Below are 19,307 nucleotides of genomic sequence, written 5' to 3'. Positions count from 1 at the left end.
TAGGCATAGATAATACATCTTTGTGTATGTAAATACTTATACGAATATATACATAACATATATATGTAAATATACTTATATATACTAAACCCTAATTTCTTCCCAATTTGAGTAAAAATTCATTTGCGTATGAATATGTGTATAATTTTGCAAGAAGTGAATAGGGAGTTTTGAATTTAAAAACGTTTATATAGGTACCTATGTATGAATTCACGCCTCACTACTTGTTTCCGTTAATTTAGTTCTTACAAAAACTTACAAATGTATTTATTATCATGTACAGTTAAGAATCTCTATTAATCGGCCCACGATTATTGAGTAATAAAATCGGAAATTAAAATTCCGAACTCGAAAAGGTTTTAGGATTATAGAAGATTCACCAAATTTGGCAACTTTAGCTCGAGGGTTACAAAAAGCTTTACAAATGCGTAAAAAACAAAGAGTTTATCATATGCGGAAATGTGCACGGCTTTTTTAATTAAAGTTATAGATAGTAAACCCCTTTGTCGAAATAATACTTTGACAGCAGACTAATTGTGGATATGAATATATCTCTGTGTACTTAATGAGAAGATTGGGTTCACGTGAGAACCTTCATTCACACCCTGGTAATTGCTCAACCGCTAAAAAAGACTGTTCAAGCATATAATTTGCTTAGTAACATCCACAGATTTGTGGTGTGTTAGAACTAGAACACTTTTAGTATTTATGTACGTATTTACATAAAGATTATGACTATTGTAAGAAGCATAGCAAAACATTTACAATTATGTATGTCATCCGATATTCTTTGTATGCCATATTTTTTCAGTTTACATAAAGCCTTCTTAGCATTAACACGTACGTTTCTTATTTTATGACATAACCTAATAATGGTTCTGTTCAAAATGTTTTGTCGCGCATTTGAAGTATTTATTTATATTATAATATTTGTATGCGAATGAAAGATTTTCGAGCAGCGTTCTATCAATTGATAGAAGAAAAGTTCAAGATCTGTTTAAATTTCGGTAAACGAAATTCTCTTCTGCTAATGAATAAAATGCATATCATTAACGAAATATATATGTAAATACATAAATTTCCGAATAAAAAATAATCAAGACCTTTTTAATAGGGTGTCCAAAAAATTTCGGAGGCTTAAAAAATATATATACGTTCCTGAAGAAGTACATATATATATGGGTCATTTTTTAATCTGTTATTTCTAAAAAACTAGGTACTGACTAATTACAACTATGTTTCTCTACATGTACTTGTGTGGCACAGGCTAACCAATCACTTAAGGAACTTATTCAGCAACGTCGTCGTTCTTCGGTTCGAAACCTTATGACCAAAGAGCCAATCGAAAATGAAAACTTTTTGGGTGTTGTTTTAAAGCCCGTAATAAAAGACTCGAAAGATGAAGAAGCTCCACAACGAGCCAAACAAATACTAAAGGTAACTGAATGGCGGCACTCTCGTAAATTTTCATTGCTGCAATTCTTCTATCTTTATTTCTTTTTCTCTACATAGATTCAGCGGCTATTTTACCTTTCGTTACTTAAATTTTTAGCGTATTTAGCACATTTAAACTTTTAGCATCTTACTCTCTGGCTATCTTTACTACACTACCCCGCTTTCATTCTTTTAGAATTTTTTATATCAAATACTTAAAAACTATTTAGATTATTACTATTTATTCTACTCTCTTACTTCTTTCGCAAACATTCCACCGGGTTTTGCTTCTACTTTAAGCTTTCTCGCCATTTTTAATGCCTTTTTTCTTTGGTTCATTCTTTCTGGCGCAGTCTTTCTTGTCAATGCCTTTCTTTTATTTACATACAAGCAATCGCTAATAATCATTGGTTCTTTGTGTAACTATTTTTTTTCACACGAATTCGCATTCAAGGAAACTGTGAAAGAAGGCAAAATCATATTTTCTCCTGATAAAGCCAAAGATTTTGCTTTGAAAAAACTCGAAGATTTACCAACAATCGAGGATAATTATGAGCGTCCCGAATTAGAGAAATATGAAAAAATTGAGTTTGAAAAGAACAAAAAGGATAAGCCTGGAGTTATAGTCGAATCCAAAAAAGTTATACCCGCAGTTCAAACACCTTCTCAAGAACCGGCAAAGGTAAGCGTGTCTTATTGTCATTTCTAGATAGCTGGATTAAAACCAAAGCAAACAATAGATGTTGTACTACTATTTACAGGGTTTGATTGAAAAGTAATGAGCCTTATTTTTTTTAAGCAGTTTTATTAAACCTTTTGGCTTATACAACTAATATTCTTCAAAATAGGACCCTTGAGCGTGAATACACCGCTGGTAGCGGCCCTTCCACTGCAGGAAACATTTTTTAAACTCATCCGCCGGAGTCGCGTTCAATTTGGCTGTCACAGTTTTTTGGATCACCTCGATGGAGTCGAAACGCCTCCCCTTCAGCTTTCTTTTCAGGCGCGGGAATAAGAAGAAGTCCGTAGGGGACAGGTCTGGGCTGTAGGGAGGGTGGGGAAGCACCGGAACCCCCATCTTGGCCAATGCAGAGGTGCAGAGGAAGGCGGTGTGCATTGGCGCATTGTCGTGATGAAGGGTCAAATTGTTGACGAGGTCGGGCGACGCGGTTTTTCCGCCGAAGGAGCACTTCTTTGTAAAATGCCGCATTTACAGTGCTTCCTGGAGGTACAAACTGTTTAGCTTTACGCAAGATTTGATCGAGTAACGTTGCTCAACGATCGCTGCATTTTCGCCACTGCAAAATCCTAACACACTTTTAAAACAGCTTTCACGCACGGAGCGATGTTGACTGCACCGCTGTTGCCAGCGAACTGGGACCGGTTTCTAGTGGAAGGGGAAGGTCCAACGATCATGGTGGGGGAACCAGCCGATTTGGTTGATCGCTTGGCAGACGCTCCGCGCGGGAAGGCTCATTACAATTCAATCAAACCCTGTACATGCTATGCTTATGACAAGGCGAATTTATTACAGATGACAGCAAACACATATAAGTAAAACCCTACATGTATTTGTTGTTGCGTTTGGTGCAAGCATCATGTCAAAATCAGCAAGCAAATGTAAACATACGAATGTAAACATACCAATACATAAAACAAAGCATATCATTTTGACGTAAGCCATACCTACGGCGAAAAATTCAGCTGGGTGAATGCTGTCACCTTATTAAATCCACCTTGGCTTATGATAATACATTATCTAGTTGAGTGATTCGATTTGGTACTTATATTTCGGGTACCTGAACAAAAACAAAACAGTATATTTGAAAAACTAAATCCAAAAACAGAATTACCCACCCTAGATAGCTTTTACATACAGAAAGGTATAATAAAGAAGCATTACATTCCTACTATAGGGAATTGTATTCCCATACGAAAAATATTATTAAGTTCCGACTATTAGAGCGGCGAAGAACTGTTTGAACAAGTATCAACCAAGTAAACGTAATTTTTATGCCATCATAGATAGGTTAGGTTACGTTGAAGCGGTTGTCCTGTGAGATACACTCAGGGTCATAGCCCATTGTGATGCCGCGTTTGGAGCTTGTCCCTATTTCTCCTACAACCAGTGTGCTTCTCAAAAATTTTAGAATATCTCTGATTTCTGCAGAACTGAGATCTTCCAACTCATTAAAAAATTGTTTGCCTAGAATAGTAAATCCTTGTCTGGATAGAGCAGGACAATGACAGAGTAGATGCGAGATTGTCTGTTCCTCCTCCTCATCTAGACAACTTCTACAGAAGTCATGTGTTTGCACACCCATCCTTTGGGCGTGTCTACCTATTAGGCAGTGCTCCGTTATGCGCGAATAGAAAATACTTAATGTATTGTAGAGGCATTGAGCGGAGATACTGTAGAGGTTTACAATGCTCCCATGACGGTCTCTCGCTTCCTCATTTTAAATGGATGTATACAGAAAGTAGTCCATTTTCATGTCTGCAGCTTATGCGCCATTATAAGATCTGTCAACTTTCTTTAACCTAGGCTTCGGACGTGGGTAGCAACCGTTCAATGATGCGTAGGAACAGTAACGCACCGCGCTCTTTGTCTTTGCAAGCACAATGGATGTTGTAACAATTACATAAGAGTTTACCAAAAAAAAAAAAAAAGCACTGCTGCCAAATCATATACATACAAGGTTGAATTCAAGGGAAATGTTTTGTTTAATTCACTACTCGATCGGAGATGGGTGAATCGAATGCCAATGCTCTGATTAGTTTTAACTCGAATTTTAAGATTTTAATGCACATGTATCTGGTGTTTTTTTAGCTGCATTAGAACTATCGAAATCGATAATTATGGTTTGATAGCTGTGCAAACTGTGTTGACATTTCTGTTCAGTAAGGTTTGGCAAGATCAAAATTAAGAAACATTTTTTTCTAATAGCGGTCGCCCCTCGGCAGGCAATGGCAAACCTCCGAGTGTATTTCTGCCATGAAAAAGCTGCTCATAAAAATATTTGCCGTTCGGAGTCGAGTTGAAACTGTAGGTCCCTTCATTTGTGGAACAACATCAAGACGCACACCACAAATAGGAGGAGGAGCTCGGCCAAACACCCAAAAAAGGGTGTACGCGCCAATTATAAAAAAAAAAAAGGTTTGGCAAGAACCTTTTAACGCAAGAACTACGCTTTTAAATTATGGAGAATTCACTTTAAAACAAAAAAATAAATAAATGAGTTCACGAAGTTCATACAGCATAGGCGGCATGATCCATTCTGGCTGAAAATTTTTGTTTCTAAAAATATGTATATCAGCTAAACATAATACACATAATAAAAAAATTCATTCCAACAATATTTCTGTTTTGTGCTATCATTTTAAGCTCTCAAGAACACCCAAAAAACACCCAATACATGTTATGAAGTTATTAATAGCTTATTTTACAGTTATTAATTGCATTACTGGAGGTGTGAGTTTCTTACAATTCTCGAGGGTAAATACTGTTCAAATTCTAAAATAAAGAAATTGAATAACAAGTCACTGAAACCATAAAGTGGAAATGGATCTGAAAATGTTCTTAGTATATTATATAATACTATAAGCTTTTCCACATTTTTTTTTTTTAATTTGCACTGGGATCAACTTATCGTTGCATCATTAGAGACAGCCGTTGTCGCAAAATAAATATTTTGAATGTATTTATTTTATCACGATTGACGTAGTTCAGAAACCAACCTTTTTTTTAAGAAATTCACTTTATAATTTTATGAAGTATGCGTACTAATATAAATAGCATTGAAATGCATACATTTTATGGTAAGAGTTTTGTTTTTATTTATTTACAGTTTTTATGTTAGCTAAATGTGGTCCTGCGACTTAAATATGTGCTTTTTCATACAGTAGTCTTAATTGAATGTTTTAAACAGGCCTACAAAATAAATTGTTTTTTTATATGAAGCCGGTTTCCGATGTATATTTGTACGCTAGACACGATTCTGAGTTCCAAGAGTGCGTATCATGTCACGGTTTTGAGAAAATTGGGGGCAAACCTCCATAAAAACCGGTTTTGGGGGTTTTAACACTCTTAATGAACTCTTAATCAACAATTGAGCTAAGCTTATGAAAATAGAAACTCGAGGGTTTTTGAAATAGCTAATTACCGGTGTCAGTTTTCCAAATTTAAAAATCGCGTTTCCAAGAAGGACAGAAAATCGGAAAGTTCAGCACAAATATGTTTTATATACGAATAGTAGTTAGAAATCCAATCTCACAACAAAAAAAAATATATATATACAATATATTTATCTATAGACCTTTAAAATTTAAACAGCTGGAACGTTATATTAGAAATACTAAACAAACGAAAAGTACATAAACTAATTTTTTTAGAATGAAATAAAATGAACAAGACTTAATTTATTTTGGTGTGTTATGCCTTTATTATTTACGGAACACGATTTCATGCACGAGCTTTCCAATGGAATTATGTTTATTACCTTTCCGGACATTACGATCTCAACTACATCTAAATCATCAACTAACTTGAAAGTGTATCCAATTTCAAACTTTTGAATTTTTTTCTAGCCCCATATAGATTACCCCCACTAGATAGCCTGCATTACTTCTACGCTTCGCTGACCTCCAACGAAGATTGAATTTTTTAAAGTACTTCTCATATTTTAAACAATTTTCTCTTTCAACACGAGTTTTAAAAAAACCGAAACCGCTTACGCGCTTTTGGTCGAGTTTAACAAAGTGCGCCAGTCGTTTCTTTCTCGTGCTAACCGACGCCAATTGGACACACCAAGTGAAGCCAAGTCCTTCTCCACCTGATCCTTCCAACGCAAAGGATGCCTTCCTCTTCCTCTGCTACCACCAGCCGAATCGTTTGTATCCATTCAGGCGACATGATCCAGTCAGCTGGATCTTTATTCGCTGCGCTACGACTATGTCGTCATAAAGCTCTTACAGCTCATCGCCTAAAATATTCGCTCCAAGCGTCGCTTCATGGGATGTTGTCATCGTCCGCGCCATACATTAGGATGGGTATGATGGGAGCCATATAAAGTGACAGTTTCTTTCGTCGAGAGACGACTTTACTACTCATTTGCTTACTTAGTCCAAAGCATACTTGTTGGCAAGAGAGTTTCTACGATGAATTTCCAGGCTTACATTGTTATCGGTGTTAATGCTGGTTCCTAAATAAACGAAGTCTTTTACAACCTGAAAATCATAACTGTCAACAGTGACGTGGGTGCCGATGCGCGAGTGCGCCGACTGTTTGTTTGATGACTGGAGGTACTTAGTTTTGTCCTTGCTCACCACCAGATCCATTCGCTTTGCCTCTTTATCCAGTTTGGAGAAGGCAGAACTAACAGCGTGGTTGTTAAGGAACAATTGTACGATCTTATAAAAAAAATTTGGCTGAGCGATTAAGTTCTGCGGCTCGTACGATTCTTTCCAACATCAGGTTAAAGAAATCACACGACAGCGAGTCACTCTGTCTGAAACCTCGTTTGGTGTCAAACAGCTCGGAGAGATCCTTCCCAATTCTGACGGCCCTGCTGGTGTTGAGCAACGTCATCTTGCATAGCCGTATTAGTTTTGTGGGGATACCAAATTCAGACATCGCGGCATACATATGGTAAGTTCTTTTCGTACCGTCGAATGCAGCTTTGGAGTCGACGAAAAGATGGTGTGTGTCGATTCTTCTTTCATGGGTCTTTTACAAGATTTGGCGTATTGTAAATATTTGGTCGGTGGTAGACTTTCTAGGTCTAAGGCCACACTGATAAAGTCCAATCAGTTGGTTAATGGTGGGATTCATCATTTTACACAATACGCTCACTAGAACCTTATAGGCAATATTTAGAAGACTAATCCCGCGGTAATTGGCACAGATTGAAGGATCATATGGTTTGGGCAGAGCGCACTTAAATTCCAATGGGCAGACATGCTTTCATCCGACCATATTATACATAGAAGCTAATGCATGCACCTTACCAGCTCCTCGCCGCCATGTTTGAATAGCTCAGCCGGCAGTCCGTCGGCGCCCGCCTTGTCGTGGTCAGATAGCGGAACGACAATTCCGTCGTCAACGATTGGGGTGTCAGGATCTTTACATTCTCTGTGACATGCACAGCTACCACTATTTAACAGGTTCAAAAAGTGTTCCCTCCATAATTTAGGTAGAATTTTCGGGCGTTGTTCCTATTGGCCAGCATCTCAAGCTCCTCGCACTCACGTATTTCGGCCTCTCAATTCTTCTGTCGGATAATACGTCTCTCTTCGTTTCTTAGCTCTGGGTAGCGATCCCACATAGCTCGCGTTGCGCCCGATCGCAGCGTGGCTCTATAGGCAACCGTCTAGTATCTCTCAAAATTGAAAGTGCCATTCGGCTATCTAGAAATATTTTCGGAACTAGTGCACAATTTATAAATTGTAAAGAGATATATATCTCGAATCCTTGGATTGACACAACTTAAAGCAGTTGGGGCAAGTTCATCGCAAAATCTTGTAAAAGCAATTTTATAGGTGTTAGTCATGATGGAAAGAATAAGGAGATGGCGCCTATCGTGATACCGTTACTTTGCAGATTACCATTTTCGTAACTTGGTTTAGCATTTTTTTTGTTATTTAGTCTCGGAGTTTTACTTCTTTCTTCATGGCATTTTTTGTAGCCTGTTCTAATGCAATGTTTATAATTTTGTAAAATATACATTTTTGAAAAATTAGTTCAATCATTCGTTCAGTTTTATTTCGCTTTACTGTTTTTAACATCTGGTCGCATTGCCCCCGATTGCGGTTATTGTTGGTGTTCTTCTCCTTTCAGCGGTCAAATCTATCTTTCGCTACTGCAGTTTTGCCTACCTTTGGATATAAAAACGCACTAAAATGTCTATTTAAAGAAAATAACATACCAAACTTTTATTTAATTACTTAAAGAATTTTGTATGCGTGACAAATTGTCTTTAAAATGTGCGTTTTTTAAATAAATGTGTTATGGTTATGTACAGTTTAATTTATAAGTTTTTTGTTAAGAGAAACTCTTTTGCAGCAACACTGCAAAGATAACAAATAAATGGGACGAATATAGGAAATCCCTAGGTAACTATAACAAAGAACTAGGGAAGTCCAAACCAAAACTCTTGGAAAAACTTCTGCGAGGATCTAAAAGATACTCCAGCAACAGCTAGAATCCAAAAATCACTCTCCAAAGGTGACTCAAGTCCCATAGGCACACTAAAAGGTCCAAACAGAACTATTACCAACACATTCTTAGAAACACTAGAGCTTCTTCTAAGGACTCACTTCCCAGATTGTAAAAGTCGTGACCTATCAATCCGCAATAGTCTAGACATGGTAACTCACCATCAACGGAGATCGACGGTCTCATTTGTCAACAAAATCATAAATTTTGAAAGGATAAAGTGGGCAATTAACTCCTTTAAACCCTTCAAATCACCAGGCCCGGATGGAATATTCCCAGCACTTATATCCAAGGGCACTGTGGAACTGATCCGAGTCATGGTGAAAATCTTCAGAGCTAGTCTAATATTGGAATACATTCTAAAGATATGGAGGAAAGTGAAGATAATATTTATTCCTAAGGGAGGTAACAAACCCCCTGATTTTCCAAAATCTTACAGACCAATCAGTCTATCGTCGTTCATGTTAAAGACAATGGAAAAACTACTTGAATACCATCAAAGAGAAGAAGTAATCTTCAAAAAACCCCTCCATAAGCTGAAATTTTTTTACCAAAAGGTAAATCCACAGTCAGAGCACTGCACACACTCGTTGTCAATATAGAAAAGGCTCTAAATCAAAAAGAAATAGCCCTCTGTTCCTTTATGGACATAGAGGGAGCCTTCGACAACGCAAATTATAAATCCATGGAAACAGCACTCGAGAAAAGAGTGCAAACCCTATATTAGCTCATTGGATAAGCCAAATGCTTAATCAGAGGATTATTAAAGCCTCGTTAGGCCAAGCTGAACTTAATGTAACAACAGTAAAGGGATGTCCGCACGGAGGAGTTCTTTCTCCACTGCTATGGTCGCTACTAGTTGATGACTTGGTGCAGCACCTAAACAATAAGGGATTTATAACCATTGGTTATGCAGATGACATATCTGTTATAATAAAAGGCAACCAGAAAGGACACTAACAGACTTAATGCAAAATGCCTTGAACGCGACATGGAATGGTGTAAAAAGGAGGGGCGGTCGATCAACCCTAACAAAACTACAATTATCTCCTTCACAAGAAAAAGAAAGTTGGAGTTTCTTATATTGAAAATAAATGAAACAGTGATAGAACTAAAGGAAGAGGTCAAGTATCTAGGTTTAACCTTAGACAAAAAACTCACTTGGGAATCACATATAAAAAATATAACAAAAAAAGCCACGAAATCCTTGTGTATGGCCCCCTGGATATAGACCCAAATGGTTAGACCAATCATACTGTATGGGGCACTAGTGGAGCAAATCTATCCAAAAAAACAGCTATAACCAAACTGGGAAAAGTACAAACTCTTGTTTGCCTATGCATCACAGGGGCTATGAGAACTACCCCAACAGCTGGCATTAAAGCACTCCTCAATCTCCCACCACTTCATATAGCAATCCAAGAGGAAGCAGCTACGCAGGCACGCATGCTACACATGAAAGAAAATTTCAAATTAGGCAACCTCACCGGACACCTAAGTATCCTAAAAAAAATCAAAAACACCGTAAGCATGTCTCAAGTTTCAGACCACATTGACCCAACCCTCTGTTTCACAAAAGGATAAACAGTTACCTTTCCTGAGAGGATCGAGTGGAAAACAAACCCAAAATGGATGAATGATGATTCACAAAAATGGCACACTGATGGATCAAAAACACCTTATGGTGTAGGAGCAGGAGTAGTGGGGCCCAGAATCCACAAATCATTCACTCTCACCAGGGGCACCACCATCTTCCAAGCGGAATTATACGCAATTATGGAAGCAGCAAACATCATGCAACGTAGAAACCAAAAGAGAGTAAAGATTAGAATTCTCTCGGACAGCCTATCAGTTCTAAAAGCTTTAGATAGCTATACCTACAACTCAAAAACTCTCTTATAATGCCACAAGGCACTCAATAACCTGGCATCCAAAAACAATGTCTCATTAATTTGGGTACCAGGACATGAGGGATATGACGGCAACGGAAAGGCAGACTTTCAAGCCAAAAAAGAGGCAGATGTAAATTTCATCGGACCTAGTCCCATGTTTGGATTTAACAAAAACAGCCTAAAACAAAAAGTAAAATACTGGGCCAAAACTCTATTAAATCAGCATTGGAACAACGTAGAGGGTCTTAGACACTCCAAAAAGTTCCTAAGTGTCAACGCTAAAAGAGCTAACATGGCTCTCACGTTAAACAAAAAGAGAATTCGCACTCTCACAGGCGCCCTCACGGGTCACTGCACCTGCAACAAACACCTGCATAAATTAGGCATAACTAACACCAGCACCTGCAGATTTTGCTGCGAAGATATAGAACATCTCATCATCGAATGTCCGGTGTTGACGCATAGAAGGAAAAGGTTTTTAAACAAGTTCATGCTTACAGATGAAGATCTTCAATCACTCTCTCAGAAGCACCTGATACAATTCATAAGCATACTTAACAGTCAATAGACAGCATAGGGTGCACAATAGATCAATATGGTCGCAGTGCTAAAGGCCTATACCTTAACCCTTTACTACCATTAACCATTAAGAGAACGACTTATTTCCTATATTTCAGGTTATGTTACAAAATAAAATACTCTTTTTGTAAAAATATCGTTATGGTTGTTCCGGTATTTTGATGCTTTTTTTACTGTGAATACACCTCTTGATGCCCTATGTCCCACTAAGGATTGAGGACCGGACGAAACGATTGCACCACTATGGTTTTAATTCGCATTCAGTAAATTCAAACGCTTTTTAAAATGTGTAAAAAGGTTTACAATGTTAAGAAGAATTGAGAGAAAAAGATCCAATATATTTGCCTAACCCCAAAAGGAGCAAAAAATTTAATTTTCACTTTCAAAATATCAAATTTTATAAGAATCAACAAATTTTCATTGACACTAAAATCTTCTCAGAGTGACCTTTTAAACATTCTTTTGTTTAATAATACAGTTTTTTTTTTAACTTACAGTTTCGTTAGCTTTAAATTAAAAAAAAAAACAAACACCAAACTTAAACATTTTCGCATTTTGGGTATAAAAAGCACTAAATTTATTGCGAAGAGCAAATGGTTGGCAACACTGCACAACTCAGCTAATGCGACGTCACGCACACTCTGATGCAATCTTATTTCTATCATTCTTGGGTGTTAGTGAGGTATGGTATTCAATTAAGTCAAATATGATACATCTGACAATGGAGCCAACATGCAAAAGACATCGAAAATACTCTCTCAACATTGCATTAATGAAGATGATTGTGACGGGCTCGATGTAGAGATGGTTAATATACAAATATGCCGGAGCAGTACATAATGCAAAGCTTTACGCTCTTGATGTTATGAAAAATTAGGTTATGAGGAAATAGTTGCTGCAGTGTCGCAATATAAGTAAATATGTTCGCAAACCAACTACCCTAGTTGGATTGGCCTACTCGTTCGGGATGAACATATCACATGATTGATCAACTTCGCAAAGTAAGACTCATATATTATTGAAGCAATAGAAAGCAAAACGGAAGATGAGAGCTGACATTACCATGGCAGCCGGTTCTACGTTACCGGAATGACTCGGGTTTTCCCCGACCAAGGGCTGCCGCCCCAGTAAACTAGTCCTGTCTAGTGTACCGTATCCCACCCCCAATCTTTCGTCACAGGAGCAATCCCTTGCAGCACGTTTGCTCCGAATACTTCTCTTCAGGGCTGGCGTCGAACCCAACACCGGACCAGAGGTATTTTACTGCTGCATCTGCCACAAACGGCTCCACCCGAACTCCACCTCGGTTAGGTGCAACACTTGCAACGAATGGTGCCGTATTAAGACCTGTTCAGGCTTTAAGTCTCATAGGGAGTGGCCCCCACGGTATGTGGCCACGTGTTCCTCCTGCCATCAGGTGGGCCCTGCCTCAACGGCGCTACCGCTCTCAGTGCTGGCACGTCAAACTGCCGCCACCTATAACACATAAACGGTAAGGAGCCCTCATGCACAACACAACTCATCCAACGACCCACAACCCTCCTGCTCCTATCCCAGTGCGGGGACAAACCAGCAACTCTTGGTCCCCCGCACCGTCTGCTCCGTGTGTCAGACCAGAGTCCCTCGGAACCTGACAACAGTCCAATGCAATTCTTGCAATGGCTGGTGCCACTTTCGGAGGTGCTCTGGCCTGCGCACCACCCGTGAGTGGACACGTGACTTCGTTGCCCCCTGTGGCAGAGCTCTGCACCCGCAACCGCCCTCTGCGGCGCGGCCGTCCGTCAACGTCAGGCCACAACAACTCTTGCGGAACGCACAGCAGGACCAACCCAGACAACACCACGCGTCCCTCACCCCCGAGTTACGATCACACTCCCAATGAGTTTTAAACTCTTACAACTGAACTGCAACGGACTTATGAGTAAGATTGACGAGATAGTCGACTTTATGACCGACATGGTATCCAGTTAGCTGCAGTCCAAGAGACAAAACTGCACGCTAGCTCCCCCCTGATCACCAGGGACGGCTACAAAGTGCACAGAAAGGATCGCGAGCGAGACGACGGTGGAGGCTTAGCGTTCATAGTCCACCATATAGTGCAGTATCGTCTTATCGATGAAGGCATCGTCCGCAGGGACACCACCTTATTGCATGCGAGCGATGAAATATCAAGATGAAATTCAGAAGTAGAAACATTATATATGTATATATAATTTGACATAAAATGTGCTACAGCGACATATTTCAAATTATAATCAAACATATACATATGTACATAATACAACGTTTAAGAAATAGCAAAAATATCAATAGATTAATCCCCCACATACCTGCAACCGACAGTACACTGACATACCTAATTTGTCGGTTATGTTTTCAGTTAACCTTCGCAAAAACGCATGCAAAATGGATCTAACAAAAACGAACACTGCTCAAGAAGCGCTAGTTAAAGACTTGCTTGTCTTTGGAAAATGTTTAAAAATTTATTTTTATGAATTTAAATTTTGGGTAGTTCTTAACACTATGTTAATACTGGACTGACTGCCGACATATTTGACAGTCGTATTTCTACTTATACCTCATCTTACTGTTTTAGGTACACGACTTGTATATTAGTTTCTTTGTTTGCTGTTTAGGAAAAACATGTTTATCTTTTGTTATTCTGAACATATGTTTATCTTTTGTTATTCTTCAAATTCAAATGTTTGGATTTGTTCAGCCCTGCATGATTATACTTAGAATTTACTTAACTATTTCTATTTATAATTTGTGAATAAAATCATTCCTTAACTTTCTCCTTCCTAAATTAAATCGTCCCGATTTATACCGAATTAATGTTTTTTCCTTGTTCTTGCCTAAATAATTTTTACAGTCATTCAATCTAGTGTAAATATTGTTGATAGGATTTTTAGTTCTTATTAAATATTTGTTCGTACGATGTGGTAATTTTTTGACAATTAGCTGCGTAGAATAAAAATGTGAATTCGTCAAATAAATATGCATCGTCGGTTCTAGTTAGAGTATATTTCCTGTTAGTTATGGTTGTTATTCTGGTGTCTCCTTCTGATTGAGTTGCGATTATGATGACCATGGCTAGTAATATTAGGTAATTCATTGTCGTCTCCTGTGACTGTGTGATTTTTTACGTTGTCTTTGTGAATAACTCTTCCCTCCTTAGTCAAAATCGTGTCCTCACGATCTTCCTGCACGACGTACTTTTTGTAACGACTGATGTTAGTTCTTAACACCAATATCTGGTCTCCTTGTTTGAAAAATCCCTGGTTTAGACGTTGTAATGTTTTCTCCGATGCGTCTTTTAATTTTTTTACTATGTCTTCCTTGCTGTATGTTCTTAGGATAAAATGTATATCCTTTGGTTTTTTTCTGTGACGGTATGGGTTGTGGTGTTCAATTCCTTTATAGCTACAAATAGCTCCTCGGTTGCTGATGTTGAATTCTTATTATTATTATTATTAAACTTGTATAATAACAAGTTATACAAATATAAGGAGGCAGCAGCACCAGCAGCATGGGCCATCGGCTGTCTGATAACAAAAAATGTAAATGTACTTTAAATAAGGTCTAACGTTAAGTAATTATTTAAATGCTTATAACTAAATAAAATAAGCAGAGGTAAATGTAAGCTAAAATTTTAGATCCGTCTTAACAAGTCGTTGGCTTTTAGAAATTTGTAGACAGTCCGTATATTACTTGCAGATGGCTCTTTAAGAATATCAAGTGCGTGAGAGGATCCAAAGAATTGTTGTCTGGAGGTGTGTAGATTTCGGCAAGATTGTAGAATGTGATCGGAGGTTGCGGTTTCGTCACAAAAGGGACAATCGGCTGGCAGCGTACGTTGGAGGAAGTGTGCATGTATGAGAATAGTGTGGCCTAGACGTAGGCGCGAGTACGGTTTGAGAACTTTTAATGGAAGGTCGGAAGGGAGTGATATCTTTGATCTAGATTGATTTAAGAAAGCGTAGTGGCGGTGGTAGTTTTTCCAGTTATCTAACACATAAATACGCCGTTGTTTTGTAATCTCTAGAACGATGTCACTTTTAGAGTAGCATTTATGAAGCATTGACGGTAGATCAGAAACGTTTCTTGCCGCGGCATCAGCGTTTTCATTGCCGATAATCCCCGAATGTTCTGAAATCCACATTAGCTTAATTTTGTTTGGATAGCTTATGAGTATATTTCTTATTGTATTTATATGAGTTTGATCGTGTGTTGGACAACCGAAGGCATTGATGCATGATTGACTGTCCGTGCATATAATTATTTTGCCTTTAATTTGTTTGGCATAAATGGAGGCTTCTAACAATGCCACTGTTTCTGCTGCAAAGCAGAGCATATTGGGTGGAAAAAACCATGTTTGATCGTGTCCCCGTTTTCCTTTGTGACAGCAAAAAATGTTGATTTTGGGTTTTTCATCAATCTGTAAATATAAACTTCCATTCCTGTTTTGAGTACTTTTCTTTTTCGGACAGTGCTTTGTAAATCTCCTTCGCTGTACGTTCTTTTGGTCGCTGCAGCGTGTTGATGATAGCAAATGGAATATTACGTATCGTCCATATATATATATTTTCCCGTGGTTCCTAGGTGGAACAAAGGGCCTCAATAAACAAGTTAAAGTTAAATCTATTAGAAGCTAGGAATTTTATTTGCCGCCAGGAGCGGCCTGCTTGTTGCACTTCTGTTTCTACTAGTCGCCTCCACGTGTTAGATGGTCTGCCAGGTCTGCGGCTGCCTTGGGGGTTCCAATCCAGGGCTGCTCTAGTGATATCACCATATGGCTTTCGAAGTGTGTGACCGATCCATTTCCATTTGCGGCGTCGAATTTCGAGATAGACTGGTATCTGTTTCGTTATAGTCCACAGATCGGAGTTTGATATGACGTTAGGCCAAAAAATGTGCGTGATCTTGCGAAGGCTGCGGTTGATGAATACTTGCATTGCTTGTATGTCACGTGTTGACGCGTTCCACGTTTCGCATGCATACAAGAGGACAGATTTCACATTGGACTCGAAGATTCTCAGTTTCGTGCGCCTCGTTATATGCGTTGCTCTCCAAACTTTATCAAGCATGCCAAACACTACGCGAGCTTTCGATATCCGGTTACGTATGTCAGCCGCTGAACCGCCGTTTTTATTTATTTATCGTCCATGGAGGTTGCGTTTTAACTGTGCGGTGGCAAATGGTACACAGCAGTTCAAGTCTTCTTTGCAAGTTCAGACATTTGGCTACAACCGACGTAATTTTAGCATGCCTTTTTCTTGAAGATGCATTTCTGAAATCTTTAATAAGATTGACATTGTAGGTGAAAAGTAGTTTTGGTGAAAGTGTATGAGTACTGTCTTCGATCCGATCAGAAATTGTTGGCAAACCTGTTTCTGCAAACAAGTTTCGAAGTGGTGTAGTTGGGAACGCTCTAATGCTCCTGCGTATCGCAGAGTGATAAGGCGATGATATTTGGCTAATTAAGCGTTTATCTGCGTTTCCGTATACATATAAGAAGGCCGTAATCGATTTTTCATAGAATGAGTGCTCTGCATGCATCAACAAGTGACGACGGATGTACAAAAGATTTCTTAGAAGATAGGTACTTAATTATGTTTAACCGTTTCATATTACAATCTTTTATGTATTTACAATGTTTTTTAACTTATACTTAGAATCTATAATTACACCTAGAATTTTTATTTCTTTTACTGGCATTATAGAATGGCCAAAAAATTGTGTAGACAGCCCAGAGCAACTAGATTTTTTGCAAATGTGCAAAGTTCGAGATTTTTCGAAAAAATTGATGTGCTGTGCTTGAGGACCATGTCATTATATCGCGGAGAATGCTTTCGAAAATACGCGAGACGAAAGAAGATTAGCATTTCCAAAGATTTTCTCATCTGCTCCTTTCTATGAGAATTATATCACTGTTTTTATTTTTTTAATGGAAGAAACGCGAACAGTTTTTCTATCATTCTTTTTTTTTTTCTTTGTTCACTGTATTTTCACTTCTTTTCCTTACAGCCTTTAATTTTTTTACATAAGATTTTGTCCTTTATTATGAAGGATTATGTATGTATGTCATTGCTGCGACAAGCATGACTATTTTTTTGGTCCGCTCACTGGAGCATCCTTGTATATGATACTCCTGGTAGGATCGCCAGTTGGATACTTGGAAGATAGTTAAGGACTTGCTTGACTTTGGAAAAATGTAAAAATTAATTTTTTTTGAATTTAATTTTGGGGTAGTTCTTTAGACTATGTTTGACAGTCGTATTTATACTTATACCTCATCTTACTGTCTTAGGTACACGACTTGTATATTAGTTTCATTGTTTGTTGTTCAGGAAAAACATGTTTATCTTTTGTTATTCTTAACATATGTTTATCTTTCGTTGTGCTTAAAATACATATGTTTATCTTTTGTTATTCTTAAAATACATATGTTTGGATTTGTTCAGCCCTGCAGCCCTTAGAATTTACTTAACTATTTTTATTTATTATTTTTGAATGAAATCATTCCTTAACTCGCTTCGGCCGATTCTAAGTTTTCTGCTACTACTCCGCCTACAGAGAGTACATAATTTTTTTTTTAACTTGTGCGCTACGTGCCCCACTGTCCATCTGTTCAAGTTCAAAGTAGTAGCATTAGCAAGGTTACCGTAATATTGCTGCTACGAAGTAGTTAATGCTAACCCTGATTATAAGTATTTAAAAAAAGCGCGTTTGATAATTTCTGCGATCTTTCATTATAAACCACATTTAGTATTGAGATTATATAAGTATATATCTTTATACTCTTGAATTTTCAATCTACACAGCAAGCTGACAAATAGCGGCCAGAATTTCTATGTTATTGTTATAACTAATCTCTGGATATTATGTATTCTCTCTACTATGTAAGATAGTTTTACAGAACTCCCGACTATGATATCAGTATATGTTTATTTAAACATAATAACCGGAGTATTTTCCCTTGTGTAGAAGTCCACGCAAGTGGGGAAAGCCCCTGATTGTCATTCACTTGGGAGTGGCCAGAACGGTTTTTCTGCAAATGGCCCAAACAGCTCACAACTTCCCGGACTTCGCCCAAGTATCCTGTTTTTGGCTCACGAGCATCCGGCATGCACAGGACCTGAAAATCCGGCATTCGAGACCCGCCACGCAAAAGTCGTTCTCAAAACACAACCAAGCCTCGGATTATAATTGCTTACTCTAGTGATGTTGCAGCCAAAATACGTCATGATGCCACGCACAGAAAGGATGCTACTGTAAGGCCACGCTGCGATCGGGCGATACGCGAGCTATGTGGCATCGCTATCGGGAGCTGAAAAAAGAAAGAAAGACGTATTATCAGAATGAAGAAATGAGAGGCCGAAAGACATGAGTGCGAGGAGATTGAGATGCCAACAGGAAAAACGACCGCAAATGCTATCAGAAAGTTCGGCGGCTTATCGAAGTTTTCCAGAACGGGGCGTTTTCCTGCAAGAACAAACACGGCGGTATGGTGACTTCCATCTAGAACGTGCTTGAATTATGGAGGGAACACTTCTCTGCTATATAGTGACAACTGCAGAGAATGTGAACTTTCCCATACCTAAATGGTTAACGACAGGATTGTCCATGCGGAGTTAAGAATAGCGATAATATGGCTAAAGAAAAACAAAACCGCCGGTGCGAAGGGACTGCCGGCTTTTAAAACATGGCGGCGAGGAACTGGTAAGGTGCATGCATCAATTCCTATGCAAAATATGGTATTGTGTATGGAATTCAAGTGTACCCTACCGAATTCACAAGCAGGGGGATTCTGCAATCTGTGCCAATTACCGAGACTTGCGGGATTACTGAAGCCCACCATCAATCAACTGGTTGCACCTTATCAGTGTGGCTTTAGATATTCACAATACGACAAGCCTTGGAAAAAACCTATGAAAGGAGAATCGGCATACGCCATCTTTTCGTCGATTTCAAAGTTGCATTCGTGAGTTGTGAGAGAAATGTTATGCGGAAGAAATTTGAACCTTTGCACGTTGGCCAAGGCGAGCAACGTGGGCGATAGAACAATGAGTTTATTAGCTTTACAACAACACAGATATAGTGCAGCGAAAAAAGAATATCGTCCGAATGGATACAAAAACTCTGGCTCTCAAAGTATTCCATGCGTTACGAGCTGGTGGGAAGAGAAA

The 19,307-nt window shown here is 38.5% G+C and overlaps 1 protein-coding gene across 28 annotated transcripts in view; it reads left to right on the top strand.

Annotated features, from left to right (window-relative positions):
• LOC128870443 (twitchin) overlaps nt 1-19,307 on the top strand; it is a 243,403-nt gene that overhangs the window by 96,010 nt on the left and 128,086 nt on the right. For 20 of the 28 annotated variants that reach the window (XM_054113098.1, XM_054113093.1, XM_054113091.1 and 17 more), the window contains 2 exons: nt 1,267-1,437; nt 1,889-2,116. The exons of 7 other annotated variants lie outside the window; for them this stretch is intronic. In XM_054113098.1, the coding sequence (XP_053969073.1) occupies nt 1,267-1,437; nt 1,889-2,116 (399 nt within the window). The remainder of the gene's footprint in view (nt 1-1,266; nt 1,438-1,888; nt 2,117-19,307) is intronic. One more of the 28 variants, XM_054113092.1, reaches the window with a different exon arrangement.

This window comes from Anastrepha ludens, chromosome X, assembly GCF_028408465.1.
Source record: "Anastrepha ludens isolate Willacy chromosome X, idAnaLude1.1, whole genome shotgun sequence".
Taxonomy (NCBI): Eukaryota; Metazoa; Arthropoda; class Insecta; order Diptera; family Tephritidae; genus Anastrepha; species Anastrepha ludens.
Note: the sequence above shows the minus strand (reverse complement) of the source record. Positions and strands in the feature narration are given on the sequence as shown.